This window comes from Anoplolepis gracilipes, chromosome 7 (genome assembly GCF_047496725.1).
Source record: "Anoplolepis gracilipes chromosome 7, ASM4749672v1, whole genome shotgun sequence".
NCBI classification, from domain to species: Eukaryota; Metazoa; Arthropoda; class Insecta; order Hymenoptera; family Formicidae; genus Anoplolepis; species Anoplolepis gracilipes.
This window is the reverse complement of record NC_132976.1, coordinates 4544864-4572177: the sequence shown is the minus strand read 5'-3', so window position 1 is coordinate 4572177 and position 27314 is coordinate 4544864. Positions and strand designations below refer to the sequence as shown.

General features: G+C 40.6%; 1 protein-coding gene across 1 annotated transcript in view; it reads left to right on the top strand.

The window, feature by feature from the left end:
- The first annotated feature begins 1349 nt into the window (after positions 1 to 1349).
- The window catches only part of Ft (cadherin-related tumor suppressor fat), a 94046-nt gene continuing 68081 nt past the window's right edge, over positions 1350 to 27314 (top strand). Inside the window, exon 1 of the mRNA XM_072895346.1 lies at positions 1350 to 8313. Coding sequence (XP_072751447.1) covers positions 2890 to 8313 — 5424 coding nt within the window. The 5' untranslated portion in view covers positions 1350 to 2889. The remainder of the gene's footprint in view (positions 8314 to 27314) is intronic.

Here is a 27314-nt window from a genome sequence, read left to right as displayed (position 1 = left end):
TGCAATAATATTTTGCCAATAATCTTAGCCGTGCATATACATACATTTCGAGGAGAAGCATTATCATTATCGCATTTAAAGAAACATACATATGTGTAGATATTTTCGAGTATGATATTTTGTAATATATTAAGTATGTGAGAATAAAATAGTTCTTGTGTGCTGATTCCAAAATTAGAAGCTTTCATACACGAGAAGAGAGATAAGAAGGAGCAAAGGATCGAGATAGGAAATTAATTCGAAGGGAAGAGAGCCTAGATCGAGCAGAACATTCGCGCGCCCGCGTATGTGATCATAGTAACGGATTAGTTATAAAAGTGACTATATAAGCCCGCGGATACATATCCATAGGGCCGTGAGTCCGGACTCACTTCCCTCCCTCCTTCTCCCGCTGCACTGCACCCCTAAGTCGGGTTATCCCCCTGTCCACCCTTCCAAGTATTTTCTCTCCTCCCCCACGCATTATTCATCTCTCGTTTTCTGCTCTTGTCATCTTTCTTCTCGTTAGTTGTTGTATCACTCTTACTCTTTCTTTCGTTCTTTTACTTCTCCCCTACTTTTCTCTCTCTCTCTCTCTCTCTCTCTCTCTCTCTCTCTCGCTCTCAGACTCTCTCTTACTCTCTCGCCCTCCTTGCCCATTCTACATCCTTCTTGTTCTTGCTACATCTTTCTCATTCCCGTTAACCTGAAGCATCGTTCTCGTCGCATGGGGTTCCAGCATGTAGCGGCCATCTTGCATACCTGAGCCTCCGCATTGCTCGTTCCTCGAGGGCAAAAGGGAGAATATCTTAGCGAGACGACGACGGGATGCGCGAGTCGAAGGTGGAAGGATCGCGCGTGGAAGATAGCGAGGAGGGAAGGGTGGAAGAGGGGAAGAGGGCTGCGGTCGAAGCAGCGGGCCTTAAGAGAGAGAGCAAGTGGGAGGGAGAGAAAGGCCTCATGTGAGGGACGAAGAGGCCCGTACACCGATAGGCAATGGTATGGCAAAACGGTAGGGGAACGGGAAAGCGTAAGAAGGGGAGATGGGAAAGAGAACTGAGGTAAGAGAGCGAAGAAAATGAGCGTTTGGCGAAAGAAAGAGCGACGAAGATAGGAGATCGAACGTTTCTTGACATGAAAGAGAGGGAGCGAAAGATAAAGCGAGACGAAATATTGTTGGTAGAAAGAGTGAGCGCGATTATTGCGGAGCGAGGGAACGCGAGGTAGAAAGGTAGAGAGGTAGAGCCACGATGTTTCTCAGAGCGGACAGAGAAGGTGATATCGATAGGGGCCTTGTGCGGAGTGGCCGGGGTAAAAGACACATACAGAATGAGAGAGAGTGAGGGAGAAGGAAAATAGAAAGAGCGAGAGCAACAGAGAAAGGATCCGATCGGAGAGGGACGGCGTCAGCCAGCCCGAAGAATGCCTCTCCTGACAGTGGTTCTGGGTTCTGGGTTCTGGGTTCTGGGACCGGCTCGATTCAGTCGAGTCAGGTCAGTCCTCGGGGAGGCAACATTCTTCTCCGCGGCGTACGTTGCGCGTTTTTTCGGGGCCTTACGTCGCGCTCATCGCGGCCCCTTCGCGCGCGTTTATCTCTACGTTCTATTTCTACTTCCTTCTACTACCGCTGTCAAACGTTTCTCGCGGACGAGATTTATCTTCATCCCTCGATAACGCCTACCCCGAAGGGCACGCGCGCGCGCGCGCGAATCCGTTGTGTTGCGCTCGTGAGATCGCTATACACCATCGGCGAATTCGAATGAGCGTCGTCGTATCGCGATCGCGTGAACTTCCTGACGATTTTAACAAAAGATAGCGTGATCCGTGCAGGTCCAGCGGCGACTCGAGAATTCGAGAGTGAATCGTAAACTCGAGGCTCGGTCACTAAACTCGATCGGTCGTATCAAAACTTCGTGAGAATACATATACGTATATATTGATCGCGAATCGTGTTTTTGTGCTTCAAGTATTGGATCCTCGTTTCTATTCAGTGTTTACATCATTCACCTATCAGGCCAGTGATAAAACTGTGAATTCTGAAGGATCTGAGTGTTTTGAGAGAGCAATCTCGAGATTACTTAAAAGCAATTGTTATTCGTTATCGTCAAAGATCTTTTTTTTTTTTTTTATGGGGAAAGATTAATATTTTTTTATATACATATCAAAAAAATATGCGATTTGACAAAGTGAAGAAACTAACACGTGACGAAGATATGTGTTCTCGACACAAGAACTTGAAGAGAAGATAAGCTTTATGTAGAAGATTTTTTTGGATGAAGAAAGAGACACGTTCTTTCGATTCATTTATCGATCGCTGATGGAAAAAGTGTACAGAACGTCTCTTTTTGCATTTGCGAGTCGTTCGCGAACATCCGCAGACGCACATTTCGCGAGGCGCGGCTCTCGGCAGGTCACTGCCCCCTCTGCCTGGTGAAGTCTTCTCTCGCGTATACACTTGACTTTCAGCGGCGAAGGAAAGAGAGAAGAAGAGAGAAGAGGAGGAGGAAATGAGATAAGAAAAGACACAGAAAAGGAGACAGAAATAGGTACAGAGAAGAGGAGAACGAAAGACAGAAAAGAAAGCACCTACCATCTTTTAGTATACGAGTTTAAATCGGAATCTCTTGTAGGTAGAAAAATGCGACGCGACAAATGCGTCGGACAGAGAACGGTGGTTCACATCATTGTGCGCGATTGAATCTCCATCCTTGGAGGATGTCGCGATACGTACAATGATGCGTCGATACGTAGACGTGGAGGATGACGACGAGATTATTGCCGACTACGATCATGAGGAGGAAGAACGACAGATAGTGCGTAATCGGAGCGCGCGATTTTATGCCGACGACGAATCACCGTGAGCCGAAATTTGGCTAAGGCAGGTGGGCGCGTCGAGGTGAGATAGAAGAGATGATTATAAGAGGATTGATGTTCGTGGCCCTTCTCCTGGGACTCCTATCGGACCAATATGGCGGCCAGGTCGTCGGCCAGGACGCGACGGCGACGGCGACGGCGACGGCGACGGCGGCAGCATCCGACAACTATTCTACCTTGCCTAACCTACCTCAAAGAGTCACGCGGTTAGTGTCACGAAGGTCACCGATGTTGCCGCAGGACGGCGTCGCAACCATGGGCCTGGCGATGGAGAGCAGAGCAGTTGACACGCGGGTCCAGCTTGAAGTGAAGGAAGGCGAGCCGAAAGGAACTCTGGTTGGCACAATACCGGTCAAGCCTGATTTTACCTATAGGTTCAATGAGCCGCCTCAAGAGTTTGTGCTTGATTCGGAAACAGGCCAAATAAGGACAGCCAAGGTCCTCGACCGCGAAGCCCTAAGCAGCGATCGATTTGATTTTGTCGTACTATCGAGTCAGCCAACTTATCCAATCGAAGTGCGGATCTTGGTGCTTGATATTAACGACAATAATCCGGAATTCCCAGAGCCTAGCATTGCGATGACTTTCTCAGAATCAACCGAAGCCGGTACCGAGATGCTGCTGGATTCCGCGACAGACCGGGACACGCCAGAGAATGGTGTGCTAGATGATTATTTTATCGTGGATGGCAATACGGATGGCAAATTTCGTCTGGAAGTCAGGAGCAATCCTACCGGTGAGACATCGTACTTGTATCTCAAAACTACAGGCAAGTTGGATCGTGAACAGATAGAGTTTTATTCGCTCAACATTTGCGTGCGTGATCGCGGCCGACCTCCACGCTTAGGTTATTTGTTGGTGAATGTGACGGTGTTGGACATGAATGACAATCCGCCCGTATTTCAACAAAGCGATTATGTAGTAGAATTAAATGAGAGTGCTCCAATCGGCACAAAAGTCCTAACAGTGCATGCTATTGACAAGGATTCGGGGGACAATGCAAAATTGACATATTATCTACCGGACGGCGAAGATAAATTTATAATTGATCCAGAAATTGGGACGATCACGACGGCTGAGCCGTTGAGATGTCCTCAACAGGGCTGCACGGTAACGCATCCTGCTAGCGGTTGTCCCAAGAGCTGTGTCATTACAGTCTTTGCTACCGATCACGGTATACCCAAACAAAACGGTCGTACTTACGTAACGGTCAATCTGTTGGACGCGAATGATCATGATCCTGTGATTAAGTTTACCTACTTTCCACCGACTGCAACTTTTGCCACCGTCGATGAGAATGCCGCTAAGGATCAGATTGTCGCTGCGGTAACAGTGCTCGATGACGACGAGGGTTTGAACGGTGAGACAGACATAGAGATACGCGCCGGTAATGAGTTAGGTCATTTTCGGTTAGAGAGCACACAAACCGTCAATATCGTGCGGGTCAACGGACGGTTAGATCGTGAGGAGATACCCAAATATAATCTCACAGTGGTCGCTACTGACAAGGGTATTCCGCCCAGATCAGCCGTGGCCTATCTCGTGATCCATGTGAACGACGTCAATGATCACGAGCCGGTATTTCAACAAAGTGAATATTCGGCAGTACTATCAGAACTCGCACCAATTGGCAGTTTTGTTGCCAGCATTTCGGCCACAGACGCGGATTCTGGATTAAACGCGCGAATTTATTACGAATTCGGTTCGGGTAACGAGCAGGGCTGGTTTGTTATCGATGGCGATACTGGCTTGGTCACCACCGTTGCCACTTTGGATCGTGAAATTCAAGGTAGCATCGAGTTACACGTGTCGGCGCGAGACGGCGGTCCAAATACCAAATACGCATCCACGCATCTCAAGGTGACAATTCTTGATGAGAACGACGAGGTGCCACGTTTTTCCGAAAACGTTATTAAAATCACGTTATTAGAGAATATGCCACCGAACAGTCTAGTAGCTACTCTGACAGCCGTCGACAACGATCAAGGTACTAACGGTAGTGTCGCATATAGCTTTCATTCCAGTGTCTCGCGCGATTATCCTAAGACTTTTGCGCTGGACGCCCTAACTGGTCAGTTAACGACTAAGGTTGCCTTAGATCGAGAGAGAGTAGCAGAGTATAAAATTTTGGTTATAGCAAAAGATCAAGGTACACCAGTGCAATCTTCAACTGCCACTGTGGTGCTAACCTTGGAAGATGTTAACGATAATTCGCCAGTCTTCTATCCTTGGAAATATTTAATGTCTATCTCTGAAGATGCTCCAGCAGGCACAACAGTAGGTAAAGTGATGGCGACTGATGCCGATACCCGGGAAAATGCTCAAGTGAAATACATTCTGGAATCTGGCGGCGAAGGTCTCTTCGTAGTGGATGGAAAAACCGGCGAGATTATTCTTCAGGGTTCTTTGCGGGCCGCGCACAAGACTCTCTACGAGTTGACCATCTCGGCCAAGGATAATGGCGAGCGGTTGGCAGCTAGGAATGCAATAGTGGAAATAATCCGTGAAGAGGATCTAGAACACCTCGAGTTTGACCCTTATAACAGCTATGATTTCAACATAACCGAGGACTACGGCGATTGCGACTCTACGTCTGGATTCGGTCGAGAGGTTGGCTCAATACAAATCACGCAATATAGTAATACCGGCAAGGTGAGCTACGCCATTGTTTATGGCGACTCTAAAAACAATTTCAGAATTGATAAAAATACCGGCGTTATCACCACCGCCGGTTGTCTGGATCGCGAGCGAGTGGCTCATTACAGTTTGCAACTGTCAGCGCGCGCCGATCTTGCGTATGGTCAAAAGACTGTTAACATCACTGTAAAGGATGTTAACGATAATCCTCCCAGGTTTCCCAGGGGTGAGCGGGGCGACGAAATTTTTCTGCGAGAGAACGCGGCAGTGGGACAAGAAATATATTTAGCTCGTGCCAAGGATCGTGACGTCGGCGCCAATGCCAGAATTGTTTATTCACTTACGCATAATCCGGGCGAGCAATTCAGGATCGTTGAAAATTCGGGCATTATCTATTTAAACAAGCCAATTCAAGCGGCACCTGGTACGATCCTTCATCTAGAAGTAACAGCGACTGATTCTGGTGATCCATCGTTGTCCGCTCAACATCAGATCAAGGTAACGATTGAAGATGTTAATGACCACACACCGGTTTTCCGGCTGACCAGCTACGAAGTCTCGTTGCCAGAGTCTACGCCGGTCAACGAACGTTTTTTCTCCCTGGTAGCTCACGACGCGGATCTCGGCTTTAACGGCAGGATACTATACAGCGTGATCGACGGTAACATCGAAGGTCGCTTTGGCATCTTCCCAGATGGCCAGCTCTACGTGAAGAATACGCTTAATCGCGAAGAACGAGACTATTACGCACTGGAAATTATCGCGTCTGATCAAGGCAGTCCTTCGCGAAGTTCCGTGGTCCCGGTAGTGGTGCACGTGCTCGACGAGAACGATAACGCGCCCGAGTTCACCAATAGCAGTTTCAGCTTTCATCTGCGTGAAAACGAGCCACCCGACACTTTCGTCGGTAAACTATTGGCTATCGATCGTGATATCGGCCGTAACGCCGATCTAATATTCTCGTTGCCGGCCAGCCAGCAAGATTTTGTGGTTGATCCGAGAAATGGTTTCGTCAAGTCCCTGCGCGTGTTCGATCGCGAACTCCTCGTGACTAACACTGGCAGCAGCTACGTCACCTTAGAAGCCACTGTTACCGATAATGGTGTCAACCGTCTTCGTGATCGCGTAAAGGTCACTATCTATATCACTGATGTAAACGACAATGTGCCACAATTCCAGCGTTTGCCTTATCGAGTGCAAGTGAGCGAAGGCGCTATGATCGGTACGCAGCTATTGAGAGTATATACAACCGATGCTGACGAGGGCTTGAATGGTGACGTATTTTATTCATTGGAAGACGGCAATCAGCATGGTGATTTCACAATAGACGAGGCTACTGGACAGATTTCGCTAGTGAAAGAGCTCGATCGCGAGATGTCCGACACTTATGTGTTGACCGTCGTGGCGCACGATGCCGGTCTCGAGACGCGTCTGTCATCCAGCGCGACCGTCTACATCGAAGTACTCGATGAAAACGACAACGTGCCGCATTTTATCGATAACAAACCGCAAATTTCCGTGCTGGAGACCACGCCGATCAACACTGAATTGCTGCAGTTTAAGGCCACTGATAATGATCTCGGACCTAACAGTGAGCTGACATTTGGCATATCGGCCGGTAATAGAAGAGATACTTTTTATATCGATTCACTCACCGGTGTCCTGTATTTGCGGAAATCGCTGGATTATGAAGATCTGAACTGTTACACGCTGAACGTCACCTGTGGCGACAGTGGTCACCCGAGGCTTAGCTCAACTACCAGTCTAATCGTTGAGGTGATCGACACGAATGACAATCCGCCAGTATTCCCGAATACAGCAATAGTACGTCAGATACGGGAAGGTATCGCTGTGCAAACGCCGATTGTCACCATCACCGCCGAGGATCCGGATTCGGGCGACAACGGCGTAGTCAGTTACTCGATCCTTAATCAAGATCCGGAGGATCAGGTACGACGTTTCGGTATCAATCCGTCGAGCGGCGTAATTCATACACTGCTACCAATTGATCGCGAGGAAGTCGACACCTTTAAACTAGTAGTAGTGGCAACCGATCGAGCTCAGCCGCCGAGCGCGCGGCTGTCCGCCGAGAAGCAAGTGGTTGTGATCGTTGAAGACGTCAACGACAACGCGCCGTTATTCGTGAGTATGTCTGCTGTAGTGCTACCGCCGCTACGCGCCGGCAACCTTGACTATTATCAGTCGTCGAGCAAGGAAATTGTGATCACGCAGTTGATCGCTCGCGATCTTGACTCCAGCACGAACGGCCTGGTGACGTACGAATTGCTTCGTTCGAACGTAAACTATTTGGATATGTTTCGTATCCACCGTAGTACCGGTCAGCTCGTTATGAGATTCTCACGATCATCTCTGAAGGGGAGCGGTCTCTTGGAACGAATATCCAAATATCAAGTCGGTGTCCGAGCGACGGACGAAGCGGTCCAGACGGAACGTCGTTCGTCAGAGACTTACGTGACCTTGATCGTGCCGGGCGAGGACGGCGACGATCAGCCGATCTGGGAACACCGGGGTCAGATCGAGGGCAGCGTTTATGAGAACGAACCGGTCGGTACCAGTATTCTGCGTGTGAGCGCGCGCAGTCGACGCTCCAACATCGAGCTCGAGTATTACGTGACGAACGTGACCGCCGGCGGCGGGCCCGATGACGGGCTCCAGGTCGATCGGCTCTTCGACATCGACACGAAGACCGGCGTGCTATCCACCGCGGCCAAGCTTGATCGTGAAACCGGCGTCCAGTGGTACGAGGTTGAACTGTACGCCATCGGCATAGGCGGCACCAGGCCCAGTACCACGTCCACCAAAGTGAGTTTACGTTTGGTTTTTTGATTGATCGTCTCGGTGATATTAATGATGCTTCCTTCGTCAGCTCCTGAAAGATAGTCGGTGCTTTTTGTGCGGTCTTCCAATCCTTTCCCTCTGCTCCCTCGTCCTATAATGTAATTTCTCGATTGCCAGATAAGACTCTTCGCCATCCGGATTCTTATCGGCACAAAATTCAGCAAGGATATTTTAATTACTAAAATCATACCAGATAGATAAATCATGGGCGCTAGAAAATGAATGACTTTTTTTTATTTATTCGATCATTTCTATGGATTTATTCTAAGCTATAGGTGAATAATTAAAATTATTAAGACGTTGAGTATGACTGAGTAAATATACTCGAAATAGAATTTACTAATTGTCACAAAAATTGTTGTACAAAAAAATGTTGCTTTAATGTATATTTAATTTTGTGTTTTAAATTTGCTTTTTCTATACAACTAATGACATAAAAAAATTTTTTATTTTTAATTAACTCTTTATTAACATGTAGGAAAAGCAAATTTATTTATGTAGTAAAATATAGATTAAAAACAATATTTATTTGTAACGATTAATGTAAAATACTCCTTTCTTTTATAAAATATTTAAATTTTTTTAATCATGACGATAATTGTAACAATATATATATATATATATACAACAATTAATGTGTTTTATAATACGCAAATTTGATGTTGATATGCTGGAGAAAAGGGAAACTAACAAGAAGTTATAAAAAACATACTTTATTGTAAGCAGAATAATCTTACATTAAATTTTGATCGAGTAATAATAATAGAACAAATAGTCTTGAATTTTTTCCAGTATATTTGTACTTACGCATACATAATGAAACGTCGCTTCATTATGTAATATATCTAAAGGACTTTATGAAAGTTTTAGTTTGATATTACAAGATATGATAAGAAGCGCGTCTCAAGAGTTGCTTTTTCTTTCCTAGCAACTACCTTGGCAGGAATGTTAAATTGTCAATCAAGCTAAAAGACCGTTTTGATTTAAAAATAATTAATAATTTGATTTTATATAAATTTAATTAAATAATATTAAATAATATATAAATTAATTAATATTAAATAATATTACATAATATACGTATGCATCACTTATAAAATAGCATTTCTTTTGACGTCGGTTTTTAACCACCGTAGCATATTATATTGTGTGTGTGTGTCTTTATTCGAAAGATAAACCTAACACATTCGTGAAAGAAAGGGAGGAAAAAGGGGAGAGAGAAAAGGAAAAAGAAAGAGAGAGAGTCTCAAGAGACAAGAAGCGATAGATGGGAGGACAACTTACGTGCATGAGGAGAAGGATGAGCTTCTCTCGTAGAGCAGGGAGAAAGAAGAGGATGCGGAGGAGGATGAGAAGGAGGAAGATCGTGAATACGAACGGTTTACAGCCGGTTCAGTGCTGCATAAATAGGGTTTAGGATCGGGGGACGTTTTCTCAAATTACAGGGCGCGTTTCAAATTTATACGAAAGTACCGCGCCATCGTCGCTGTCTCGTCTCGTTTTATTAGAACAAAGCTATTCTAATTAATTCACGCTTTTATTCTACTCTTACTACAGGATATTCTGCAATTCGTGATATTATCTTTCGGATAGAAATGTCATTTTACGTGTCCTTTAATTTTTCTTTTTTAATTTGTGGAAAGCTTACATTGTTATCTTTTTCAACAGTGCTCGTGTGATTTAACAAAATTCTGGAGATTTCATTGACAAGACGTGATAGCGATATTCCATCGCGGAATTGAAGCGTAGATGAGATCTCGATGAAATGGTGAAAGATGAAGAAGAGAAGGTGCGACTATGTAGCGGAAAGAGAGAGAGAGAGAGAATAAACGACAAGATGAACCGCGTGGCACGAAATCAACTCGGATTCGGGTTCAGGCACCGAATACTCTTTCTTCTCGCTCTCCTGGAGGTTCTCGGAGGACTCGAGAAAAACTTGATCTCGGACGAAGCGGGCGCAGCCCTTTTACCTCCGCGCTCGCACCGGGATCTCAAAACTGCCGAGAGACGCGCGGTCGGTCTCCCATCTCTATCCTCGGTGTGTGCGCCACTTGCTTTATTTAGTTCTGAAGATCCTTTTCCCCCCTTCTTCTCTCTTCCTCCCCATTCTTCTTTCGTCTACTGTCGCCCTTGGCTTCTCATTATGTATTTTCTTTCGTCTTTGTTTATATGTTGATCTCTTTTCTTTTCTTATAATATACATTAATAAAAATGCTACAATATTAAAGTAATTAAAAGTAAAATGAAATTTAATGCAAAAAAAACTTGACCTTGTGGGAATAAATAATAACATTTTGATTAATAATAAAAAATTATTATTAGTATGTATCTATCTCCAACTGTTGTGTATTAAAAAATTGAAATAAAATACGAAAATTATTCCACATGACAATGACAGGTGTTTAGGGATGCAAAAATTGAGTATTGATTTTTCATTAGAACTACTTATAATTAGCTCTCTATTGACAATTCTACACGGTTTAGTTAATGTGTATATGTATTCGGAATTGAAAGGAGGTGGCGACTAGTGTATAAATACTACATAATACATGATCCACTTTGCTGTGTTTCGCGTGACTTTGGGTGAGACACTACCGTGTCTCTTGATAAATAGCATCGCTTGCCACTCTTTTTCTTTGTCTCTATTTCTCCTCCTTTCGTCGCATCTTCCTTTTCTCTTACGATTATCACTCGCTGTAGGATCCCTGATTCCTCAGGAATCGCCGACTCTGCAGCTCCGACGTTTTTGCTCCGCTTTCGGTTCCCGCTCTTCAGGTCCTGCGCACCCCGTTTTCTCGAGGTCTCTCCGGGACTGTTTGGGCCCGGGCCCGAGCCCGGGCTGAATCCTCTCTCTCTCTCTCTCTCTCTTTCTCTCTCTCTCTCTCTCTTTCTCTCTTTCTCTCTTACTAAAGCTGTTTTTCGTCACGCGGATGGCATTATCCATGGCTTCGTCTACGTCGACGGCTTTTTGTCCCGAGGATCACGACGGGGTTGTGAAGACGGCCCGATGGCCCCCCCCCTCTCTCATACGAAGTCATATAGAGTCGAAACCCCCAAAGCACGCCCTTTGTCTAAGCTCTTTGTAGCTCCGGACGGCACTTGTGCTCGTGCGAAGGCCGTGCTTCCCACGAAGCGTAACTTCAATTATCGCGCAATGGGGTTCGCGTCTGGATCCAGACGTACGGCGAAGTAGGTATATATCTCGCGATGCCGCCGCGCCGATGACTTCAACGCACGTGTGTTCGTGCCTTCGACTCCTCCGGAACGCAATAATTTTCTGCTCACGCTGAATATTCAACTTCAACATCCATTATATGTGCAGAGTGTGTTCCAGAATTTTATTGCATGCATTTCTAATCGCAGTTATTCTCCAGTCAATTTAATTTTCGTTTAAACCAAACTTATAGTTTTTTGTTTAATGATGCTTTCCTTTTAAAATAAGCTTTAAAAATTAAAATATTAAATATTAAATATTAAAATATTAAAATAAATAATTTGAAATAATTTGAATGATTGAAGAATGCATTTTTATTCTGTATGAAGTTTTTTAATTAATAAATCCTTCAAATATTTGACAACTAATTATTTAACATTGACATTTTTGCAGGAGAAAAATAGATTTAAAATTAGCTAAAGAATTGATAGTGAAGAAAACTTGTAATAACAATTCAAAAAAGGAGACAACTTTATCAAATTTCTTCATGTCACTTGAAAATGAATTCATTGAGCACACGTTATAGCTACGTTGCCCAGAATTACAATTAGGAGGGTACTTAAAGCCAACTACATATACTACGCTCTTGTCAAGCTCGAACGAGGACGTCGGCAAGAAATAAGTTCATTTGATTTAAGGAAGCGGCCGCAAACGTGATGTTAACGTATGCTCGTACAAAGGTGTGAGATTCGAATCGCTGACCCGTCCTCGTCCGTCCTCGCGGCCATGGGTGGGTCCCGCGCGAAATGTGGGCGTGATATTCATTTTTCCGGCGGATAAATATATCTACGTACGGGATGGAACGAACGAGCATAATGTCGGCGCTAACGTAGGCGCGCGCGCGAGAGCGAGTGTCTAATAATAGCCGGCAATAATTACGACCGACCGTCGTGATTAATAATGCACGGTTAAACGCATTAAAGCCCCGCAATTAACTCTTTCTATTTCGCAGACTCGCGCGGCCGTTACGCGATCGCTTTAGCGTGTTTGCAGATTATTTGTTATCCGTTACGGTTGCGCGAGAGCGATGCGAGGATATAAACTACGGCGTGTCCGGCGCTATCCACAAAGTGACAGCTCGAGCCATGATTTAAAAGGCTGCCAATTTAAAGCTTCTTCGAGTATATGTTATAGGAAAGAGATTAAAAGATATTAAAATTGAATTAAATTAAATTTTCATCGAGAACAAGTTAGACAAATATTTATATCAGAGAGAGCATTATTATTACTAATTTCTCTATTTACATAATAATAACCGTTTAATTATTTAGTTTCTGTATATTTATATTTTACGTATTTCGAAAGATAGACCAGCGGAAGAATAAATTTTATCAAACAGTTATGATGAAACTAAAGTTTGCTAATGTCAGCAGTAAAATTAATAAGTCGCGTTAAATATCACTCGCATTTCTCTGATTATATTTTACGACGACTGTTAAAATTTTTTGTTAGTTGTCGAACGAATGATTTATATATAGTGATGCCTAATAAAAACAAATATTTAATATTGCTTAATGTCAGCTAATTATAATGAGCTCTCTTTATCACTCTTTTTTTTTTGCTTGAGATTGCTTTATTATTATGTATCAATAGCGATATACAATCAGACAATCACTTCTGGCATCCAAGGTTAGGCGAAACCTCCGTTATTTAAGCGTTATTTAAGCTCATTATTTAATACTTTTATATTCTGACCGGTTGAGGAAAAAATCCGACATTCGTTGGACGACGATTTTTTTCCTCTCTCTTTTTCTCTCTCTCCTTCTCTCTCGCTTCTATCGAAAGATCTTCGGCAAGAGATACGAGAGGCACGCTTGTTAAAAAAAAGAGCAGAAGAAAAAAGCGGCGCTCGCGAATTCGCAGTTTCCACTTAATTATTCAGGACGAAGTTTACAGGCAATTAATTATACGTAGATATGATCTCATATCTATATCTGCTCGCGAACGCGGGACTTTTCGGTGCCTCCTCTCTCGTATTAGCGGTGCCGTCGTCTGCTCACTCGACCAGTTGATGTCTCGATCATCTGTCATCTCGGCATCACAATTTGAGTATGTGCGATACTCAAATTGCCGAAAAGAAAGTGTTAAACCAGCTACGCTTTAATTCTTAATTTTAAAAATGTAATTTTATACATTAATTTTATAAATGTCATATAGTAGTATTCATGTAGCTTCAGGTTTTCTCTTTGAAAAAAAAAACCATACAAAGTTTAAAAGAGAGAGAGAGAGAGAGAGAGAGAGAGAGAGAGAGAGAGAGAGAGAGAGAGAGAGAGAAGAGAGAGTTAATATTGCTGCGTGTTAAAATCGTTAAAAATTTTTGAAATACTAAATCTATTATACAAAATCAATATTGAATCGTATGAAAATATCTCTGACACAAGCAGGATATGATCTTGACTAACTGTGAACAGAAAGAGAAGAAGAATCTTACACTATGAATATCTCTGATAAATACTACGATTTTTTTTTCTAAATAGATAATAAAAATTGCTGTTAGTGATTATAGTTTGAATTAAATGTTAATAGTTGTTGTGTTGCTAAAGTATTCCGTTATTGAACCGCGTGAAAAACTTGATACAGAAAAATATTGAAAAATAGTTTTCATGTAATTCTTACTCGACTATTTTCGGCATGCTATCGCCGTTCTTATCGCCATTACTTATCTTGTTGCCGGTCATGACAACACAGAATAGCAGGTTCGGTCTATCCGTTAATGAATCTTTCCGGCGGGCAGCGGGTTTTATGGCACAGAAAACGAACAATTTCTCCGACGATACACTTATATAGTGGACGCACGCTGCTCCGATCCGACTCACGAGAGTCGGAATAAAGAAAGAACGCAGGAGAAATGGCATCTTTAATGCTACGCTAATCTTCTGCTCTTGCTCATCATCATCATCCGCCGCCGCTGCCGCGGCCGCCGCCGCCGCCGTCGTCCGTCTGTCTGTCTGTCTGTCTCGTCGTGCCGTTGTTCGCGTCCGCTCGTAATCACAATCGTCATCCCGTTCATTTTTCAACGTCTTCTTTAGAAGGCCACGGCAAGAAGAAGAATCGGAACTGGACAAGGCGGGCAAGGAGAAAAAGGATCGAATCAGCAGGCGTGAAGTGTAGCGAGCGTCAAAACATCTCCCTCGGCTGCTTATCACCTCGAGGATAAGCCGAGTTGGAGGAAAATCCTAGTGAAAAATTCCTCGACACTAATGTGCGACAAATTGAAACACAATTGTATCAGTGAACAATATATATATATATATATATCGCGATCGAGCATAGAGAAAGAGTCGCGCGACGATGGATCGCAAAAAGAAGAGTCGCCTTTTATGGCGGGTATCGGGAGGCACCAGCATCGAGTAGCATCTACGTGTAGTGTTGCGATACCAGACACGTCGGAGAGAATGCAGATCTCAACGTCGATAGATTTCTCTTCGGGATCGACGTTTTTGACGGATTCGACGGGCCGCGAGTCCGCGACGGCGCGGCTGAAATATTATTCCCGCCGCTCTCGGGTTGCGTGGATCCGACCGTCGCGTCGTCGTGGAATTGTCGCCGTGGAATACTACTCGCAGCGGGACGCAGCAGTATGGCGACTTTGAGATTCGTCTATTGAAATCACACACGAGAGACGTCCGCCGCGCGCGTGCAACAAAAAGGACCAAATTCCAGAACCGCATACCGTTTCTCCACGGACGGATCGTATGAGGGAATATCTCTCTGGGATCTCTCTTTCTCTCTCTCTCTCTCTCTCTCTTGCTCTGCCTTTGTCCTTTTTTTCCATCCTCTCCTTCCTCGGCTGGCTCTTTCAAAGAACCTTTACTTCTACTGCCACTCAGCTCGTCTGAAAACGCATGGGCACCGGCGGCACATTGTGTGTTGCTCATAATCTCTACCTGCTTGTTCCTCTCCTGCTTGGACGCTCGGATGCAAACACTCGGCAAGGCAGGTACAAGCGGGACACCTCACTAATTCGTCGGTAACCTGACGAATCCTGCGATTATGGCCGGCGCGATGCTACCTCGCGCTGATCTATGACTACACTCATAGATATTTTTATAACCAGTCTCTGGTCTTCTTCTGTCGAAGGACACACTTGCCTATTCAGATACTTGCTGCTAATATCTTAAGAATCTCAGATGAATAACAACATGAATCTCTTAATAAAAATATGTTGGATTATATAAGATGTATAATTTCAAAAGAAATTAAAACTGGAAAGAAATAACGAGAAAACTAACCTTTAGTTATGTAATATTTCTAACATATAGATACAAGTTTCTTATTAATAAAAGAAATACAAATTAAAATAAAAATATGAAATATATAAAGGTAAGAAACCAAAACAAATTTTACTTTTCTCATGCTGGGATTAGTAGTGATTTCGATTTGTAAATCCACGTTAAATAGCGATATAAAAAAAAATAAAAAGTTATTATACGATAAGAAAACTAATTATATTAAAACAATATATTCTAATATACAGATTTGTAAAATACCTTTCCAATATATGTTAGATAAAAACAATACTTTATAATATATTTGGCAAATGTATATATATTATATATTTTATAGAAATTTTATTATGCATATTTTTTAAGAATATCTCGCACGCGGATTTTTATTCAAATCGCACGATACGATATTCAAAGTATTCACTTTTTCCAGTTATGTATGTAACACACATACATGAATATTAATCATCTCCGTTTTGAAATGCTGATCGCGCGAAACTGTCAGATTTGTCAAATTATGTTCATCCGTTTCTCCGTCAGAATTAATTGAACTTTGCGGCAGCTCTTTGCGCTTTTATGAAATCCGGCGAAAAGCATCTAATTAGCGAGCGCGTCGTTTCTTTTCGCATATCGGATATTTGATTGCACTTTTTAAATTCGTATAGCTCGCAAAAAATTCGACCTGCTTCCCTCTTCTCTCTCTTCTGCTATCACAATTATGGGAGAAATATAAAATGTAATAGAAGAAGTGATATCCGGATAACCTCGAAAAACTATTATGGCAAATATAATATGAATAAAAAAACCAAAGATTGGTAATTTTATCATGTTGAAAGAAAAGTGTCACAAAGAAAAAAATGTTATTTCTCTAATTGAATTAATTAAAAATTCTCCGCGAAATCTAGTGTTTCATCGTCAATAGTTGGTGCAGCAAAATTATTATTATAACTCATTTTCTCTCGAGTTGGACCTGCTATTTCACGGATTTGTACTTCTGTCAAATTCTCCTTTTTGTGCGATCAAACTGCGTTTTCTCTATGTGTCGCGTTATTCTTCAATTCAGTGTTCAATTCATTGTCGTCTATAATTCCTATTCTTACAGGGATACTCTTATATAGCAGGTATACTTGCTTGTCCGAGATTTGACATAAGCACATCCATTATTGTGCGACGGATAAATCTTCCAGCACTTGTCAAGCATCGAACATTTTCTAACAAGAGACATTTTTAATCTTGGATCGTATGATACGCTAGATTTCACCGACAGATCCCATTTGTCCTTTTTCGCACGTTAAATGTCAAAAGGATACAATTGCCAATAATCGGAAAGAATGCCATTTTTTTGAATGAAAAAGAACTTATTCTATTGGTGCACATCGAAAAGCTAAAGATCAATTATTTATTATTTCAAAAAATAACAATATTTAGGATTTAAAATTTTTAAGTTTGAGAAGAAGTATTTTATCTGTTTTTTTTAAACATTCATCCAGAGATTAGATAAGATAGTAAAGCGATTCAATATGCGCGAGCAGATCTGATTTGCATTTATTTCATAAGGATATTCATATCCTGATGTGATTTAAAAAGTTGCAATCAAGGATAGCCGAAAACGTCCTAGATTACGAACATTATTTAATTATGACGTTATTAAAAACTTATTATATTTTTCAAAATATTGTTGAACATTTTTTTCTCTTTTTTTTTCTTTCTTATCAACAAATTGCCGTGATAAAAGCATATGTTTTGCACGAATGATATTAGTCACTTTATAGAATACTATTTAACACGATAGACATCAATGTACACGCTGTTTTTCAAGAAAATGATTCGTGTCTAATTCGTAAAATTCGAAATATGACAATAAAAGTATATTAATATATATATATATATATATATATATATATATATATATATATATATCATTATATGTACAAACAAATATTAATGTTAATAATATTTGCGTATATAATTAGATTTAAATTTAATCATGACATTAATATAAATAAGAGAAATAATCTATAGCGAAATGACAATCAAAATTGTACTTTTCTTGTTGCATCTGTCATTATGTCTTCCGCCATCGATGTCGCTAATTCACTTTAATTACCCGATCGATTATCAAAGGGGGTTGAGACATATCAATTTTTGCAACGAAGGCGCTTTTAACGCGGCGTGGAAAGAGCGATTGCCCGAAGAGTCAGTAGTATCTTTTCATAATCACGGGCGACCTTCGCATAGTGATCATTCCCTGGGAACTATGTGTCCCAGAGGTAAAATACTACTCGGTTGGTCCCCCGCTTTTTATCTCAGCTGGTTCAGAAGCGCGCGCGCTCGCTAATGACCGCCAGATACGGCCAAGTCTCACCGTTTCGGGAACGCACATCTCGATGGATTTCGACTCGCGAGGGATCTACACGCGTCTTATTCGTCTTTTACTCCTTTTATCCCGATAAATCCGGACGCGCGCATGATTATTCGCTAATTGTCGGAAATCGCACTGGGCTTCACCCGACTCTGTAAACATGAAAATTTAATTTTCCGCGATGTAATAACATATAAATTATTATTATTACTATTATTTTTCATGTTTTTACAATATTTAAAAAAAAAAAATATATATATATATATATATATATATTTAATTACATTAATTACATTAATTAATACATATTATATTTAAAATTACATTAAATATTTTTATAAATGTATTGTATTTAATGTATATAAATGCAATTATTTAGTATAATTAAATAATTACATTAAAAAATATATTTATATTTAATGTAAACAACACTAGTTACCGAGAAGATACTGGAATAACTGTTGAAGGCTGCCAAGATAGAAGAACTTTATTCATAGGCAATATATAGTATAGAGTATACTTTTCTCAACGTACGAACGTTGATTGAATAATAATATTCTTTTCGTCTCTCTGCGCATCACGGATCCTTATTCCTTTATCTTTTATTGTAATAGCGCGCACCCCTCTACGTCACACTGACGTCAAGTATGTAAACAAAGATGCGTCGCTATTTCTTTCATCAAGTATTTGTTCGTCTTCAGTGCTGAATGTATCGCTGTAGTTCCAACACTTATTTATCCACGATGAAAATCCTGATTTTCATTCACTTCGCGAGATTCTGATATATGATAGTCTTTTCTTCGTATGCGTATAAGCTTTCAGCGTATTATTAGGTAATAACTCGATCCAATTACTTTGCGCAATCCGTCTGTTCCCACTTGTGTTATATCAGAACGGCGGAATTCTTATATAAATGTATGTATGTCATATCACGTAAATTATGATCGTTCATTGGAAGTTAACAGCAAATACATTGACGATATTTTCAAGTTATTAAGTTTATTTTATATTTCGAAGACTACTAGGAGATTTATCATTTGCTACTTTAGAAGATTTATAATTTGAGAGAGAATTTATCGAACACAATCTTATTTATAAAAATTTTACGTTATAATTATATAATTCAATGCGTATCATAGTATAAACGGAATTTTGTCGCAAACTACAAATTGTTTAAAATGAATTTAACATCATGTTGATTTTGCAATTGTATCTTAAAACCATTTCGACTCGATTTTTCACTGTCGAATAAATCGCACGGGCATTTTCGCGCGATATTTTATTCTTTCAGCACACGTTTATCTCATATAAAATTGATGTATTACGAGGTACATCCATGTCAGTACACATACGAGTATACATTGTACGGTCACGATTATTTAATAAGTACGCGAAGGGCGTGTTGTGAATTGGATTCGACACCTCCAGTCGCGTTACGATTTCGCTCGGTTGCGAATCGCTTCTCGCGTCCGAGTCTGTAATTGGCGGTTTGCAGATTGCGGGTGTACGCGTCGTAAAGTGGCACTCTGGGGAAATAAAGTCGCAGATTTTGTGACACATTCCCTGTAAAAGTAACTTTCTCTCAATGACGACGGAGTCGCGCGCTCAGTTATTTCTTGTTTCAAATTAAATAATCGAGTACTTACGTATCTTTCGATCTTGTTATATTAGATTATAATCGTTTGAATTCTGTGTGTGGATTCTCTGTCTATATTTTACTTTTTATGTTACAAATCTTACTATATATATATTTATAAGTTTTCTTTGTTAGATTTTTTTGCGATTTTTCTTTCTATGAGAGTGCTTTAAAAATTTTCTACATATAAAATTTTATATAAAATAGCACTACAATTATTACATATTGCACATTTTATATGTCAAAATAAATTATACCTCGCGCGTTTGGCTTGTTGAGTCTGTTTTAATACTTGTACAGAATGATAAAGGGAATCGATTTAATTGTAAGTAAGAAGAAACATACAGTCCCATAAAAAAAAGAAATGGAATAAAATCGTATTAAACATAAGATATTTTTTTGAGAGTGAAACTAAATAACTTTTATTTAAAATAAATTTTTGAATAAGTAGTACTCTTGAAAATATCGCCATTTGAATTAAAGTTGGATCTTGTATATATGTGCATCTAATCTTTTCGCTTACAAATATACACACACATATACACGAGTGAAGTAACTTTCTCTTTCCTTCTATATCTATCTATCTGTACATCTCTCTTCTGGCAGGTAGCGACATGGTTAAAGGAGAGAAAAGGTTAGACACGGGCGTGAGCATACGTGTAATGTAAAATCGAATGACACATGGGACTCGGAAAGATTCGGTTTCGAGTTTTGGTCTGGCACCCGGGCCAGTTCCATACCGACGATCGCCCGACCCCGCGTTTGATTTACATTTATTTAGGATCTAGACAAACACTCGAGACAAAGAACACGAATCACTACATGTCTACTGTGCTCCCGACTAAGGATTCGTGCATGTGTCGAACTCTTCCACCCCTCCTTCTTGTTCATCTCATTCGCCAATCGTTGGTTTTTTTCAACCGCCTTTTTTTGCGGCGATTAATTGAACGATCATGATTAATCCTGAATAAACAATCTGTTTAAAGATTGTAACATCTCAAGTGATATTCAAGTAGTAGCGTCATTCAAAATGAAATTCGATCGAGAAGTCATTTTAGAGACTTTTGTCATTGATCAAATCACAAAGATTATGCGATAAAATAGAAATATGCGTCTTAGTGAAAGATCTTCGCGACCATATGTCGCGAGAATCTGTTTGTTCGCCACGTGGAGATGTCAACGTGAATTAGTATTGAAGTAGTAGGAAAAGAGGAAAGAAAAAAACCATCACACCTATCTTCTGCGCGAGGAATGCAGATAGGAGGGAGAAAGATGGAGAAGGGGAGAGCGAGAGACTAAAAATATAGGAGAGACAAGGAAGTTGCGGAAGAAGAACGAGATGAACGAGATGAACGAGAGAAGAGAAGAGGGTGGAGCGAGAGGGATATATTCGAGACATAAATGATTAACGAGAGAAAGAAAGGCGGACAGAAAGATACGGAAGGGTGCTGAGAAAGGGTGGCGATCATATCGCTGGAAAAAAGTAGAAAAGTAAAAGATGGAGGAGGAAAAACTGGGGATCGTTATCGATGAAATTGACAAGATTACCCACGAGGGAGTGAAACTCTTTTCTCCTCGTCTCCTCTCGGACTCTGAAGATGCGAGGATGAAGGACGATGGCGCGACGAGAGTACGACGGGACGATGAACGATTGAGAGGAGAGTAAGAGCCTCGTCGAGAGTCGAAATTCTCCCAACTTGAGGACTCTCTCTCTCGAAAGAAAGAGAGAGAGAGAGAGAGAGAAAGAAAGAAAGAAAAAGGCAGTAGAAGAGGTGACCCCTCGTTTGTCTCCCTCGTTCAAATCTTTCGTCCGCTCCTCTATTCTTCCTAAGTCAATCGACAAAGTTACCGGTTTTCTCATCTCACACTTTTCCTTGCACACACATACTTTGTCTTTTCCTTCTTTCCAAATTTTTTTTTCATTTTGTATTAAAGCGTCGTTAATTTTTTATCATACGTTTATTTTTATAGCGGAAAGATTGTTATATTGTTATATATCTTTTATATTTTATTTTTCTCATATGTAATTTTTTTCATCAAGACTTTAATATAATATGTATTAATACACAATTAAATATATTATTATGGATTCTCTCACTCACTTACGCAATACTTTTAAATACTGATTTTATGTATAAATTAAAAAATTTATGTTCTACAAATTATGATCTTTTACTCTTGTTTAATTTACCTTAACTCGTTACTTTAAAATCTTAAATCATTAAAATTTAGCTGCTGCATCTCTTTGCAGAAATTCCTCTCTTCTGTCTTGAATCACACTCTTATCGTTTTTATATATATTTTTTTCTCTATTGTTAGTTTTCTTTTCCTTTTAGTTTTATTCTTTCCTTTTGACATATTGATTGTATTTCAGACGATCTTACGAATATATATCTCTTTCTAATTATTACGAATATATCATTTTTAAAATATAAAACATCGTGTATTTCGGAATATAAATGAATTCTTCCTCTCTCCTTGTCCTTTCTTCCTTCTTCTCTCTATTTGCGGCTACAATAATCCTCGATTTCTCACTCCAGCTTACTCATGCCTTCTGTTATTCCTCGCCTCTACCCTCCAACTCTTTCTCTCTCTTCCTCTTTTGCTCTTCTCTCTCCCTTCACTTTTATTCTTTCTTGCGCATTCCTGTTCCCTCTTTTCGTCGCGCACTCCTTATACACTCCTATTCTTCCACTCGACACACACATATCGTCTCTTTTGCTCTCTTTCTCTCTTTTTCTCTCTATCGTTCCATCTCCTTCACCTTTATCGCGACTCCTCTCGTTCTCTCCTCTTCTCACGCCGTCTTTTCACGCATGCCTTCGTCTGTCTCGCGTAAAACTTCCTTCCTCTTCGTTCATCTTTCCCTCCTTCCCCTCTCTCTCTCTCTCTCTCTCTCTCTCTCTCTCTCTCTCTCTTTCTCTGTCTTTCGTATCTCACATACTTCTCATTCTTCGCTTCGCGTTTCATCTTCGGTCTCGCTCATGTTTCCGATTTCGTCGCTTTCGCGCTCTCCTTTCTTCCTCGCTGTCGCTGTCGTCCTTCCCCCTCCCCCCTCCCTCCTTTCTGTTCATTTTCCTCTCTATCCCTTGTATCGCTCGCTTTCTGCCTTTCTGTACTCTTCTCTCTTCTCGCTCCATTGAATTACGATCGTCTGGCTCGTTTTATCTCGCGCAGAGAGTTCCTATTTCCTCCGTCTCTTTTTCTTTTTCTGCGCCTTGAGCTTTCTCTTCTCTCTTCTCTCTCTCTCTCTCTTTCTCTCTCTCTCTCTCTCTTTCTTCGTCATTCCCTCTCGCTCGATCTCGCAGGATTCTCCGAGCACGGTGTGGATCTTGTTCTTAAGTCTCTCTTTATACTCGTTCCTTTCTCATTCCCTCTTTTTCTTTCTCGCGCGCGCGGTGGTCAAGAGCTCTTTATCTTATACGGAAGGGTGGTGCGGAACCTACCGGACTTCTTTGGATGGGCTCGCATGACATTAATTTTAAAATATTATTTGGCTCTCCTCCCCCCCCCCCTTTTCGCACATGAAAGGACGTACGAAACTCGAATCCCCCCTTTTCCACCCCCATCTTTCCTTCTGCGCGACGTAGCGAGAGATTCAACGCGCAAACAACGCGATCGGTCAAATCTTTCCAATCTGAAGATATTCTATTCAATATGTTGAGTATATAGTAATGTTGAATATACCAACATATTTTTTTGTGATTTTCTCCAAAACAATAGCAAAACCGAGCAAATTTCTAAAGCACTTTTTTCTTACAATTAGTTTATCGATCCCCTGTCAAAGTTTTGACATTTAATTTTGCAACACTCTATACATATATGTATGCGTATTAATATAATAATTTCTATTATTATATTAATAAGAAAAGAGAGAGTACACGTTATCAGTTTTGATAGTCGGAAAATCACATCGGTAACGGGACAGAGAATCCGTCCCAAACGACGGCTTGGGAGCTGTGGTATTAAAGGAAGACTCGTGCGTGGCCACGAGGAAGCAGAAATGCGAGAAAATGCATATTCTCGTGGCATTGTATTCAAATAGACTCGTCGTCGTCATTGTCGTCGTTGTTCGTTTCTCTGGCGTCTCTACGCACGTCGCGCGCCACCGTTGTCATTTTTTCGGCTCTTTTATCCCGACTCGATCTCTCGGCCGTCGGACAAATATGCCGTCGCCTTTTAAAAAATCCTGGTGTTACTCTCCGCTCGCGATAATCTACGTACGTCTTTAATTCGCATAAATTACGCTACTCCTTAAAATTGTTCCAACTGTCAAGGGGAAAGACGAAGGGGCGATTGTTGCGAAAACGACGTCAACAAGCGCGACTTTAACGAGATGAAAAGAATAGCGGAGGAGGAGAAAAAGGAGGAAGAGAAAAAGAGAAGATAAAAGGGTAGAAGTTGAGCCCTCGTGAGAGGAATTAACAGATTTATCGTACGTGTATCTGAAGCGTCTACCATTATAATCCATGCGTTTAAACTCGGCATATTATCCAAGAATCCGCCAGTTCTGACAGAACAGAATTCCGTTTATTAAATGTGTGTATGTTTTTTTTTTTAAACCTGAGCTTTTATTTGCGCTTTTATACTGCGCTTGGCTCGTTGCCTTTCTCCCCTGATGTTATTTTTATTTAAGAGCCTTATAAATTATTATTACAGAATTCCATTTGGATTTAAATTGATGTTAAAGTGTCCCCGTCACTCAAATTCAGGGTAAAAATCACCACCAGCAATAAACGTTCGAAAAATTAATGGACAATTAATACAAGGATTGTTAAGCTTTGAAAAGCGTTGATGATAAGAAATATAATATATAGACACTTAAACATATATTTATATATTTTCTTTATATTATAGTCTTTAAGTGGAATTTCTTTCTTTTTCTAGTCGTCATATGACATATGCGCTCGTTTAACGGTTCCCGCGAAATATCCGCTATTACTCACATTAATCCTGCTGTTATGAGAGGATCTGCGCACAATCGCAAAAGAAGCGGTAATTAACGTGTAATTTTATCATTGAGGACATTCCTCGGTGACTGAAAGGAGGTTACACATAACAATTGTCATCAAGCACGTTCCGAGTCACTTTATACATTGTTGCGCAAGGTATTAAAAGAGATAACAATGGGAATTGAGAGATTAACCGGTGCACAAAAGAAAAGATCACGGAAGATCAGAAAATTTACAAAGATGCAAAAATTGAATATAATTTTACAGAGTGTAAAATTCCATTGGAATTTCTCAGGAAAACTTTAATAGAAGTCTCCAGCAATAAAAAAACATTTGTTACATCTATAAATTAGAAAAGAATAGGCTATCATTTCTCTAAATTATCGTGTCTGAATTCAAATAGGCTGTTTAACTTTACATTCTCAAGCAACAAGATACAACACGACAAAATTTCTCTAATCAATCCGGAACGTTGTATTTTTGTATTTTATGTGCAGATTTAATGTGAATGCATGTATATATACATACATTTATATATTATTATAGAATAAATATTTGTCGTGTCCTATCGTGTAGTGCAAATTGACATTCACATTTTCATCTACATCAAAGTGTCTTATCTTTCGCGGATGAGTACGCGGAGAAAGGGCGGAAAAAAGAGAAAAGCGGATGTACAATATAAGTTCCGATATAGATTCCAAAGTCGGTGCGTCTACACGCGACATTTTTCCTCAGGTCTCAAAAGCATGCGCGACACTCAAATGCTCTTTCACGTTTTCGTTAAGGAGAGATAACGCGACGTCCGTCCGAGGCCGTAAGACCCCGTGCGAGGAGGGTAAACGTAATGTGAGGCACAGGCACACACATTCACACACACACACACACGGCCAATAATGCACACGTACATGAGATCGAGGGCGTGGAGCCTCTGGGCTTCACCGGCGAGGCCGGTCAACAGCGAGAGGAAGAGCTGGAAGAGAGGAGCAGGCGGAGAGACTTATATATCGAGAGAGATACGCTCGCGCGCGCACGCACTCACGCACACACGAACGGGCTTATCGGGCATACATCCTCGCTCACAGATTAGCATAATGTCTGCTGCAATGCGTAGGTATACGCTCCTCTTTCCCTCGCCTTTCATCCTCTCTTTTTCTATCTGTCGCTTCGCGTTCGCTCTCTTACCTTCCTCCGCTCCTCCCTTCTCACCCCTCCGATATCCTCCTCCTCTCTTCTTCTATGGCACGATGAGAGAAACTCGGTATCCTGGGAGAGGAGCGCAATCCTCATCACCATCGCGCGCAACCATCAGCTGCGCAGCCTCGTCCCATCGATCGCGGATACCCGCGGCGATAAGAGAGAAAGAGAGAGAGAGAGAGAGAGAGAGAGAGAGAGAAAGAGAGAGAGAGCACGCTGTTATTATTACTATTATGATAAAATAATAGTAATAATAATGGTGATAATTACGACGGTGATATTACGTCGTCGCGGAGAGAGTATCGCTATGTTACGTTGATGATAACCGCGTCGCAACGTGACGCGCCGTCGGCGAGAGCGTTCTGATAAACGTCAAGGAGCGGGAAATGACCTCCGAGTTTTCTTAGATGCAGAATAAATTCCCGTGAATGTTGAAATTTCTTTCAAATATAGGTATATCGTACTACGATATCAATTGGAGAGATCCTATGTTTATGTCAAATATGGATTTTTTAAAATTAAAAAGGAAACGATATAAGAATTCACACCTCTTTTTGACAGACTAACCTTTTGTATCACGAATTTTTTTGAAACTTTATATCTAAAATCTTTTATAAATCTCTCTCTCTCTCTTTCTCTCTCTCTCTCTCTCTCTCTCTCTCTCTCTCTCTCTCTGATGACAAATCTAAAATCAAAGTTTTAAAATCTAAAAGAAATTTTTTTTTTAATTTTGATCCGTTACATATTGGATTTTGGATTAAAAAATGTGAAAATTTTAATCTCAGATTTGAATTCAGTGATTCAAAAAACCTCAGATCACCATTATAAGTAATGTTTAAATTATTTATTTAGATTTATAGTAAAAAATATTTATTTTCTCATATTTTTCAATAATTATTAACTTATAATAAAACGTAGCAAAAGTTTAAAAGAAATTCTGAAAAATATTTCAAGATATCCTGAATAAGCTTAAATTGCCGTTTCGATATTGATAATAATTGAATAGAAAATAAATTTTTTTTTATATTGCATGAATTTTGACTATTTAATTGTTTATAGTAATTATACAAATAAAAATGTATCGTGGCTTATTTTTTTACACTTGTTCGTGTACTAGAAGCTTTGCAAAAACAAAAAATATTTAATGTCAAAACATCTAATATCAAATTCATCAAACTAATCAAAAATTGAACGGAAACAGATGGTACGCTAAGCGTATCACTATATCACAAAGAGTTAAATAAAGTGAGCATACTTTTATGGAATGAAATTGAAAATATTTCTCTACATAATTATTCGATTAAACAATCGGAAGGCGTGATTATAATAAAATATTTATTTAAACCGCATTCGCGCGGAATTCAGAGGCAGCAGGAGTGAT